At 48.8% G+C, this 11,814-nt stretch overlaps 1 protein-coding gene across 1 annotated transcript in view; it reads right to left on the bottom strand.

The window, feature by feature from the left end:
* Positions 1-2,075: 2,075 nt before the first annotated feature.
* Positions 2,076-11,814, bottom strand: part of NDEL1 (nudE neurodevelopment protein 1-like 1) — a 27,434-nt gene continuing 17,695 nt past the window's right edge. Inside the window, exons 8-10 of the mRNA XM_011994477.1 lie at positions 10,873-11,024; positions 7,288-7,322; positions 2,076-3,309 (exon numbers count right to left, since the gene is read on the bottom strand). Of these exons, the coding sequence (XP_011849867.1) occupies positions 3,302-3,309; positions 7,288-7,322; positions 10,873-11,024 (195 nt within the window). The 3' untranslated portion in view covers positions 2,076-3,301. The remainder of the gene's footprint in view (positions 3,310-7,287; positions 7,323-10,872; positions 11,025-11,814) is intronic.

Here is an 11,814-nt window from a genome sequence, read left to right on the forward strand (position 1 = left end):
AACGTGTTGAAACCCGGCTTCTACTAAAAATACAACAACAACAAAAAAAAAATTTAGCCGGGCATGGCGGCGGGCACCTGCAATCCCAGCTACTTAGGAGGCTGAGGCAGGAGAATCGCTGAAACCTGGGAGGTGGAGGTTGCGGTGAGCCGAGATCACACCACTGCACTCCAGCCTGGGTGACAGCGAGACTCCATCTCAAAAAACAAACCAAAAAAAGTCATTGAAGTTGGTATATAAGTCCGCACTGCTAAATCAGACTGGCTAAGAAAATTTTTTTTAATTTTTAAAGTGAAAATCTCTTCCCAAAGGGACCAGAAATAAGCCCAAAGGCACACTGCTACCCTCCAGGGACCTGGCCCAGGCTCTTCCGAACACAAAGCGGTGGTGACATGCAGTGGATGACACGTGGGCCCCTGTAGCCTGGGCCCTTCCTCCAGATATCAACTGAGTGGCCAGCAATTGGCAAAACAGTCTGGATAAGATGAGCCCAGGGTGGGGCCGGGCACGGTGGCTTACGCCTGTAATCCCAGCACTTTGGGATGCCGAGGTGGGTGGATCGCGAGGTCAGGGGTTCGAGACCAGCCTGACCAACATGCTGAAACCCTGTCTCTACTAAAAATACAAAAATTAGCTGGGTGTGGTGGCGGGCGCCTGTAATCCCAGCTACTCAGGAGGCTGAGGCAGGAGAATTCGCTGAAACCTGGGAGGTGGAGGTTGCGGTGAGCCGAGATCACACCACTGCACTCCAGCCTGGGTGACAGCGAGACTCCATCTCAAAAAAAAAAAAAAAAAAAAGATGAGCCCAGGGTGTTTAAGATGCAAAGGAAGTGAGGAATCACTTGGGGAGCCAGGGATGAGGATTCAGGGCTCCAAACATCATCTGTGCTTTAACCAGAGTTAAAGACCTGCTTGCTGTGTTTCAGTTGGGCTTCCTACGTAAATAAAGAGGCCAGCTAAATGCTGAAACGGCTCATCTAATCCAAACCTTCCCATGAGGGTTGGGAAAGAAGCTGGACGTTGCTGCACATCAACAAGAGGCTTAGGATTGTCCTCTCAGCCACTGCAGCTCAGCCGAGCACAGCACACACCCACTGCAAGTGTCCCTGGAGACTCAGCTCAGGACAAAATCTCCAGGAACTAACAGCAGATATTCCTGTCCATAGATTAATAGAGAAATGTTTGACAATGGATCCTACTTAATAGTTCTTATTCACTCAGGACTTTATTTTATTTTATTTTAGAGACGGAGTCTAGCCCTGTCACCCAGGCTGGAGTGCAGTGGCATGATCTCGGCTCACTGCAACCTCTGCCTCCTGGGTTCAAGCGATTCTCCTGCCTCAGCCTCCCGAGTAGCTGGGATGACAGGCACACACCACCACGCCCAGCTAATTTTTGTATTTTAGTAGAGATGGGGTTTCACCATGTTGGTCAGGCTGGTCTCGAACTCCTGACCTTGTGATCCGCCCGCCTCGGCCTCCCAAAGTCACTCAGGGTTTTGATTCACTTCATTTTCATTTACTTATAGTTTTAAAACTATAAAATATACTGTTTCTATTGTTATAAGCAAACAGTGCTCAGAATCTGATGCATTCACACAGAACCCCAGTTTACGCGTTCTTCAATGTGTTACCTTGTGTCTTGCTTCCAAATATCTGACACCTTCTCTCACTTGCTGCCATTAACCTGAGGGATGAGAAGAAGTGCCAGTTCGAAGAGACTTCTAATCCCAGAATGACAACATCTGTCATGAATGGCAGCACAGCTGCAGGACCAGCTCCCGGATCCATCCCAGTTACTCTGGGACTTCGTGAACTTCCACCCTCAACGTCCTGGTCCTTCCTTCCAGATTTTCACATGGGGCCCAGGCCACTCTCGAACTGCTCCTGGCAATCACAGCCAAGCCCAGAAGCCAGTGCCAAGAAACAGCATGAGGACGCCCGCTCCACACATAAGACATCTCCAGAGGCCGCCTGATCTCTGTCCCATTCCACAGCTGCTGTCGTTGGAACCTGACTTTATGGGCCCCAACTCTCCTCTCATGGGATGGCAGAGACTGAATAAAGCAACATCAATCCTTTTTTTCTGTGAAATTTATTGTTTCCACATTAAAAGACTTTTTTTGAGGGGAAGTATTTTTTGTAACCACATGATGATCCTATACAGCTGCCCAGAGTAGGACACCATCAGAGTCATTAACATGCCATATGAGTTCTGAATAAATAAAAGCTACAAAGCCCAAGTTATATACAAATATCTTAGGCAATAATGTTTACAAACCTATGTACAATAAAACAAATGTAAACAGTAAATGCAGCATGAGAGTAATCAAAGGATGCACAGGGACAGCCGCCGCTGTTCAGTCCACCCCGGAGCTGGTACCAGCCCGCCCTGGAACCAGCCACTCACCCTTCCGAACACAACGGGACGGCCCTTGGGAGAGAAAACAAAAACGCTCCAAAGATGTGGTTGAACTGAAGGACGGGAAGGCTGGCAAGAGGCTGCCCGCCTCCCTCACCCCGAGTCTGAGGCGCCCGGAGGAAGAGACAGCACAGAGGCTCGGCCCGTGTGTGCCCCGTCCCAGAGGCTCCTGCCACGTGGGGCTCAGACGGGCATTGTGCTGCTCTGGGAGGCAAGTCCATGGAATGGTAGCTGCTTAAGTAAAATCAGAAGGTGCAGAAAATGTTCCCTAATTCAGTAACCTTCCTGACTCTTTGCCAGAAACAGGCCCAAACCGTGAGGGGCGGAGTTGGGGGACACATGATCATGAGCACTGGAGATGCCTGGGTGGGAGCTCAGGAGGGCACACATTGACCTGATTTGGGGGAGAACTTCTAGAAGATTTGCAATGTCCTAAACACAACTAAACCCTATCAGCACAGCAGAGTGGGGGCTACGAGGCAGGTGCGATGAATGGGTACTTCTGCATCCAGTGACCAAGTAATACACGTATGTATCACCTTGTGACCCACGAAAGTGCAATCATGTGAAACCAACGGCACTACGGCGAGAAGAGAAAATAGCCAGTATTGATATCGCGCAGAGTTCCGGGGCTGGGCAGGGCCCAGCAGCCGCCACTGCATGCAGCCTGCCCTCTGCCAGCCGTGCGGAGGCAGACGGAGGGGCACGGGGCTGGGCCCAGGCACCGAGGGGTGAGGCGTGGGTGTCCTGGGTTGCTGGAGGAGGGCAGGAGCCCCCACCTGGAGGCTGGGCACTCACACACTGAGAGGCAGCATACCCGGCGCTGACGACGGACGCGAGGAGCCCAGACCAGGAGGAGGAGGAGCGGGGTCAAAGCCGTTTACTGCCCTGTGGGAGCAACCAGAGCACAGAAGGGAAGAAAGAGGAGAAGAAAAAGAAACTCATTTAAAATCACTCACACACAGCAGGAAACTCATCTGCTTTCTCAAACTATTCCTTGCCTGCAGTAGGGTCCTGATGGCCCAAGGGGGACTGGCTGCCTGGAAAGCACCAGCTGGTTAGAGAATTGAGCATTTGGGAATCCTGGGGAACCAGGACCACATGACCCTTCTTGGCAACTTCTGCACACCGGCCACTGAAGCCACAGTCCTGATTATTTCCCCACAGAGCAGGTCTCAATGCCTGGCAACAGCGAACTAGTTAAATAAATAATGGTGCAACTAAACAATAAGATATTACACAGCCATTAAAAACACACTCCACAAGTTTTTAATAGCATGGGAAAATATTCAGAATGTAGCTAAGTGGGAAAAGATGCAGGTTACCAAACTCTGTATGTTCAATGACATGAAAGAAAAAAAAGCAAATAGTATATATTCTAGATTCTAGACTATGGCCCCTTGGACAGACATTACTATCCATGTAGCTAAATCCACAGTGCAGGGGTGGGGCGGGGAGTGTGTATAAATAAATGGATATATACACACATTATATATATGCGCACACACATATGTATACACACACACCAACATATATGTACATAGGATCATATATATCATAGAGAATTTAAGAATCGTTACTTTTCTTCCCTCTGGGCTGTGGGTGAATTCTGTTTACTACTTTATCCTTTTTTCATCATTTTCCAAATCTCCTTACATTTTCCAAATATAATGTATTAATACATGAATATCTTAATAAGGTGGAGAAAAAGAACTTTTTAAAAACGGTTTAGCAAGCAATGCCAGATGAGTAGGCTTTTCAATGCAGACTGGTGTGCAGACAGCCCAGCCCAACCCAACAGCCTGCAGCCAGGACCCAGCGCACCCGGAGCCCAGCGATGCAGGGAGCCCCCCAGCGTCCCCCTCACCCACCGTGCAGCGCAGCCACAGGAAGCAGCGAGAGGGTGGGAGTGTGCAGCCTGGAACCTCTCTCAGGAGCCACTTCAGCCTTTCCACCTTGAAAAGCTTCCTAGGAAAACCGGTCCCATTAGCAATTTAGGAGACAAAGCCAACCACGGCAAGGGGCCACACGGCGGCACGCCTGCGCGCCACTGCCCCCGCCCGCTCCAGAGGGCTCCAGAGGGCTCCAGAGGGCTCCAGAGGGCTCCAGGGAGCTGAAGACAGACTCGTGGAGAGAGGTTCTCCTTAAAAAAAAAAAAAAGTGCGGGCACACACTCCCTGCAGAGACAGCTGTTTCGTACACTGGCGAGGCGAGGAAAACCTCACAGGGACACAGGCATGCAGAGACTTGACAAACAGTCCCTGCCTACTTGGAAGAAACAAAGTTCGTGTCTAAAGAAACTAAACTCAGAGTATATGTGTGGAGTTTAAATTCCAACCATGCATACAGAGACCCAGAGCCTCAGGAGAAAGGCTCTGACAAATGTCATTTCTCCCTGTTGCACACTGTCCTACTTCAACGACCAACAGCCAGATTGTCCCTTTCCTCGCTGGGTTAGGAGAGGTCTGATTTTTAAGCTTCAACACATTTGCAAGTCTGAAACCATCCTTCCCATTCTCCCAAGGTCACAGGCCTGTGCCTCTTCTGGGGCCAAGGCCATATCCTATTTGCCATGGTAGCCCTCATATAATAGGCTCCATCTGTCTGGCTAGTCCCAGAGTCCCTGACACCTGCTTCTAGAAACCTCAGGGATAACCAGGCAGGCCCCACAAACGGCCGCAGCTCTCAGCACGTGAACCTCAGATTCCCAGCCTCACACATCACAGGGGCAGGGCAAGCCCCCAAACCGGCACTGTAGACAGCCCCCGGAACCCGGCAGAGCCTCACACACCACAGGGGCAGGGCAAGCCCCCAAACCGGCACTGTAGACAGCCCCCGGAACCCGGCAGAGCCTCACACACCACAGGGGCAGGGCAAGCCCCCAAACTGGCACTGTAGACAGCCCCCGGAACCCGGCAGAGCCTCACACACCACAGGGGCAGGGCAAGCCCCCAAACCGGTACTGTAGACAGCCCCCGGAACCCGGCAGAGCCTCACACATCACAGAGGCAGGGCAAGCCCCCAAACCGGTACTGTAGACAGCCCCCGGAACCCGGCAGAGCCTCACACACCACAGGGGCAGGGCAAGCCCCCAAACCGGCACTGTAGACAGCCCCCGGAACCCGGCAGAGCCTCACACATCACAGAGGCAGGGCAAGCCCCCAAACCGGTACTGTAGACAGCCCCCGGAACCCGGCAGAGAGGGAGCGCTGTTGCATGCCAAGAAGAAGCTGGCACCTGGGCCACGGGGGTGTGCAAAAGCAGCAACTAGGAGATGGCTCCTCGAGCAGGTTGAGGATGGGATTCTGGCATTTTCAAGTGAGATGGACCTTAAGGAACATCAGGTTCGTCCCACTGTTCCACTGCCAAGGTAACCAAAGCAAGAGAAGGTCCAGCCATTAGCCTAGGCTCACCTAGTGAGACGATGGGGAAGTCGGGCCCACAGCTGCCTCCAGATGCCCAGGCCAGGACCCTTTCAAGCCTCCTCCTGGTGAGAGGCCACCTAGAAGCCCTCAGCAAGCAACCACTTCAGCACTCCCAGTGCAGGCCGGCTCTAATGGGAAAAGTAAGTGGTGCAGCCCAGGCTATAGAGAACCGGTAAATTTCTATCTGGACAGAAATGGAACGCTTAACGTGAAGGCGGGTGGAGTAGAGAGAGAACGTCAATCCACCAGCGTCTCACCTAGCGCCTCTCTCTTGAATCAAGAAGTAGAAAGTTAAAGAACAGAGAGAGAAGAAAGCTGGCCTTCTAGATGGGAGGACAGGTCTGGTGAAGTCCCCTCGGGGGCCTGCAAAGCTGTGCACGGGGAAAAGATTTTCAAGGGAAGAGACTCTCGATATTCAACATATTCCGTTTCAGGGAGCAGCGAAGGGCCACAGGACAATGTCCCAGTGGACAAGACCGGACTGAAGGAAGAGAGACGGGGCAGGCTGGAAGATACAGATCTGGGAGTCATATATGTAGAAAAAAAGTTCCAGAGCTATAAAATTTCGTGATCTTACCACCAAAGACAAGTTAAGGAGACTGAAATGTAGAGAATCCAGCTAAGAAAAAGCGCTAAGGTCAGTTGTCAAAGGGCAGTGGAAGAAATGAAAAGAGGGAAGAGACAAGGCACATTTAGAAGCTACTCGGGACAATAAATCTAAAGCAGCCAAGATAAAGGATGGAAACATTAAATCTGTCAAAGCAGCGAGGATGCGGACACTGGAGAGGGCAGGAGGGTGGGCTCCAGCTATCCAGAAGAGCTGGCAGGTAGGCACACGCCACACCCGAGTCTCCCTATTTCAGTGAATGAGTGTGGGCTCAGAGCAGCTCCGGCCTGCTCCAGTCCTCAGCCCAGGCTCTGCAAACTGCAAAGCAGTTCTGAAATGTAAGGCAGATCTTACACACGTCCCCATCTACCATTCCATTTTAACTGGGGACTCCATGCGTGAGCACAGAGGTGAGGGAGTGCTCACACTGGTCCTGATGTGAGAAAACAGAAGCAACTGGGTAACGGGAAGAACCCCAGTCCCAGGAAGACAGTCAAAGGTGGTCCCAGGGCCTGACAGTAACCCTAAACCGCCATCACCAGACTCTGAAATCAACACTGCAGCGCCCTAGCCCACTCAGGCGTGCCACCTGGCATGCTACTCCCAGCCACCCCAGGACCACTGCAACTAATTTGCTCTTGTCTCACAGCTGAACTAACAATAACGGCATCCAGTCAAGTCGAATAGGACCGTGAAAGCTCACGGATGGGCTGTAAGTCAGTTAAAGCTGGGTCAGCCCCATGCAGTTAGTAAAACCAGACTGTTAATGTGTCTTCCACCACACACCAGGATTAAGAAAGAATGAAAAAGAGCACAGCAAACAAATTCAGTTACCCATGAATAACGTGGGAAATATGACTTTTTCTTGCCTAATAAAAGAAAGGAAAACATATTAAACAGTAATACAAATACTATTTCCACACCGTGCCCTAAAATTAGTCCATGCCCACCTACACACAGCCCAGAAGAACTCAGAGTGGCTTACAAAAATAGAGACACGTTACATAAGAAACTACATAAAGTTATGGGGAAAAAATAGAATGGTTTTGAGAGAATCCAGGGACCACACTCCACATGAAATGTGTGTCCTTTCAGATGGTGAGACAAAGGGTGACCACGGTTGAAGGAAACAGCTCGGCACCTGGGAAGCAGGCACGGCAGCCCACGTTTCAGGAACTGGCAGAAGTGATCAGAGACTAGACAAAATCCTGATTCTAAGAAGCCCTCCAGTGACCAGAATTTACAAAATACTTTTGAATCCCACAAAGCAATATGCCCAGTTGAGGCATATAGTTTTATGTTAGAAGGCTTCACTGCATCTAAAGTTTCAGCAGGTGGGCAGGTGGAACACACACACACCCACACACGCACACGCACACAAACCTACTTTGATGACGTCTCTCCCCCAAACAACCCTGCCACAGGTTTCTAGCGGCACTAGTGAGCTATCACCACGGTGCTACAGACGCCTCAGGAGTGAGGGGGAGGGCAGGCAGATTCTACAGTGGACTCAGGAGTGAGAGGGAGGGAGGGCAGGCAGGTTCTACAGTGGACTCAGGAGTGAGAGGGAGGGAGGGCAGGCAGATTCTACAGTGGACTCAGGAGTGAGAGGGAGGGAGGGCAGGCTCTGCAGTGGACTCAGGAGTGAGAGGGAGGGAGGGCAGGTTCTACAGTGGACTCAGGAGTGAGAGGGAGGGAGGGCAGGTTCTACAGTGGACTCAGGAGTGAGAGGGAGGGAGGGCAGGTTCTGCAGTGGACTCAGGAGTGAGAGGGAGGGAGGGCAGGTTCTACAGTGGACTCAGGAGTGAGAGGGAGGGAGGGCAGGCAGGCTCTGCAGTGGACTCAGGAGTGAGAGGGAGGGCAGGTTCTACAGTGGACTCAGGAGTGAGAGGGAGGGAGGGCAGGCAGGCCCTGCAGTGGAGGCTTTTTCCAATGGGGCGCTCTTCTCCTGCTGAAACTACAAGCCATACTTCTACACTTCTATACAGACAGGCTTTTGTGTTCTTTAACCTGCCAGAGTGTGTAATGGACCTAGGAACTGCGATTTCCTGCCCTTCCTTTTGCAGGTGGTACACAACATCTTGGTTTTGATCTGGTCAACAGGTCGGCAGGAAGAAAGGCCAGAGGTAAAAAGCCAGGCAGGCCAGAAGCCAGAATCGAAGCACAGCGGCCAGAAAGTGGAAACACAGCAAAACCCACAGAAGAGTTCTCCTCAGGAACACAGCAGCTAGAGAGATAACTCCAGCAACAGCAGCTTCATACTCCAGTGTGCATACACAATCTACTTATCACATAAGCTAAACACTCACACGATAGCCAGTTCACAAAAGCGTATTTCTTAATAGAAAAGGCACAATGTAAAATGTCTATCATTTAAAACCAACACTAAGTATCTGCAAGTGTTCTGATTGGGAAGCACAGCCATTCCGGGTTCAGCTCAAGAAGTAAAGCCTACAATTGCATCTCGGATGCTCTCAAGGGACAGGGGTGCAGCCAGTGTGCCCAAGGCCCATTCCTGGCTTCAGCTCACCCTGAGGTCCCCACATCTCTTGGCAATCCCTGCCCAGGTGCTCTGCCTTGGGAGGCAAGTGGCAGGCAGGAGTAGTGACCCTGAACAGACAGTGTCATCCTTCCCTCCTCGTGACTGTTCTTAAGGGCTTCCACATGCACAGGCACCTGTCCAACCTATCCATTTATGGTTCATGCCTGCTCTCATGTAAGGCACCTGAGGCCCATCAAGAAATATGATTCCAAGGAGAGACTAATAACTACCCTAGTAGAGGGTCATTATAAGTTGTAGGGAAAAACAATTAGGCACTGTTTCCAACATTTATGAAGACTACCCTAAACATTCTCCATATCATTTAAGGGAAATGGCTACTTTCATGTAAAACCGTCCAGTCATTCCATTTACCATTCCAGTATAAAAACAAGGGCTGCCTCAAGGCTGCCTGAAACTCCTAAGCCTGAGGAAAATCAATTTTATATTTACTCCACCCGAGGAAACCCAATGGTTAGAATAAGGTTCTGATTTCAGCTGGGCGCGGTGGCAATCCCAGCACTCTGGGAGGCTGAGGCAGGAGGATCGCTTGAGCCCAGGAGTTTGAGACCAGCCTAGGCAACACAGTGACACCGCATCTCTTTCAAAGAAAAAAAAAATTATTTAAAAAATTTGTTAAAAAAAGAATAAAGTTCTAATTTGTATAGTGAGGTTTCAGAATGTGTTTTTAATACAGAAGCCTTAATGAAATGTATATGCCTCAGGGTGAAATTCTCTTAAGGGACAGAGATCAACCAAAACGTTCCACTACAAGGAGAAAGAGCCTTTTCACAGTGCACTGTGTGTCGAATCTGCTCCTTTAGAAATGTGCCACAATTATTGGGGATGGCAGAAAATGCCAGCTGCTTTAAGAAACTGTGAACATTTCTAGAGTTGTACCTGTTCTGCTTTCAGAGAAAAGCAAGAATGACCTCTATGACTCAAAGCAGACACAGTGGCAGGGGATCATGGGTGCCTGTTGGCTGCTTCAGTAACACCTATCTTAGGCAGCACCGTGAGCATCCCAGGTCATGGGTCCTAACAGTGACCCATAGTAAGGCATACTTGTACAACCATGTATCACCATGCAGTATTTAAAAATAAATCAGTAAATCGAGGTAGAATAATATACATGACATGGAAAGATAATGGCAATATAAGTCATGATAGGCACACTGCAAAGCAATATTTAAAGTAAAATCCCATAACTGTGTTACAAACAACTTAGAGCAGATGCATAAAAATAGGATTTGACATGCCTTGGAATAACTGTAAGGAATGCAGAAACAGTGTGAAGGCAGGAAACAATGACTTTTTAGTTCATATACTTCTATACCAACTGAAATTTTTTGCATTAAGGATGCTTCAATCTTAAGACAATTTTATTTCAGTCTTCAAAAGAGCCTTAACTTTATACAAAAGTTGTATCTCCTAAACTGTATTTGATCCAGTGCCTAAGTACTTCAAGGCTTTATATTTCTCCAAAATTCTCACAGGGGATGTCTGTTGTACAGTTTGCATATATTTAATTGTGATGCTCTCTTCTACCCTGAAAAAGTATTTGCAAGTCTGCCAGCCTGTAAGCACCTGGAGAACAGGGACCTTATCACAGTCGTTTTGACTCACCAGAGCCTCACACTGCTGCCTTGCAAGAGTCTGTTTCCCAGGACAGAAGCCTCAGATTCAGGGTTCCTGGGGCAACAGACTCCACGGGGACTAGAGGACAACAACAGACACCATGTCCCCTAAGATGAGAATGATAACAGGCTGCAGGCAGGTTTGCCAAGCTGAGTTTACCTTTTCAAGGCTTCATTATGCTCACTTAATAATCTGTCACTTTACTACTCAAAAAATTATCACTTAAAACATTCAGGACTTACCCTTTGTCGAAGAAAGATGTATGCCCTGATCGAGAGAACTTTGTGCCATTGCCATTCAGCACCCCACAGTTAACATTCCCTGAAATATAGGATTTTCGTGATGCTTGGTCCTTTGCAAAATTCCTGCAAGCTGCTAATTTGGATTCTAAAGCCTACAAAAAAAAAGAAGGAATGATATGGTTGTCAAAACAGTAGCTGCACATAAAAATTTGCATTTCAAACCATTTCTATTTCAAGCCTCAAAACCTACTCATCTCAGTTGATAATGGTGGTTAGTTCAGCCATGATCAATCAACTTTCTAATAAAAAGGCGGAATACTTATGCTCCCTTTCTAATGAGCTCAGAATATTTTATTTTTTCCTCTTAGTGTTACTGAGGGAAATACACGTAATCTTCCCCTCACAAGTAAGAAGAGTGTGGCACGGGAGGTCGAACAGCAGACCCCAGGTCTCTTGTCCCATCCATTGTTCGTTTCTAAATTGTAGACTGTTGGTTGGTGTTAGGAGCAGGGTGTGTTTGGGGAGCAAGCACTATTAAAAAACCCAAAAATATCACTTGAGAATTTTTTTAGGGCAGCCAATTCTTTCTCTAGGTTCTTCATTTTTTCTACTGCATGAGAATGAATGAGAACATTTACAACACTTTACATGAAATTAAAAGCTATTTTATTTCTGAGAGCACTCTGTAAAATGTTTAACTGATACTCTTTGTAATTAAATAATTCACCTGCAAATGACACTGGTCTTTTAGCATTTACCTCTAAATTGGGCATCCTTGTTTTGCACCTGTCACCACAACATCTGGCAAGCACCAGGCTCTGCCAACACAGATGGCATGAAGAGATCAGGCATTTCTCATGTATTTCCACGCGCTTAGACATCATCAACTGCCTCTTTCCCATAAACACTTTGCCCAGATCAAACCCCTCCTTCTCCAAAAAA

Source organism: Mandrillus leucophaeus, unplaced genomic scaffold (assembly GCF_000951045.1).
Source record: "Mandrillus leucophaeus isolate KB7577 unplaced genomic scaffold, Mleu.le_1.0 Scaffold46, whole genome shotgun sequence".
Taxonomy (NCBI): Eukaryota; Metazoa; Chordata; class Mammalia; order Primates; family Cercopithecidae; genus Mandrillus; species Mandrillus leucophaeus.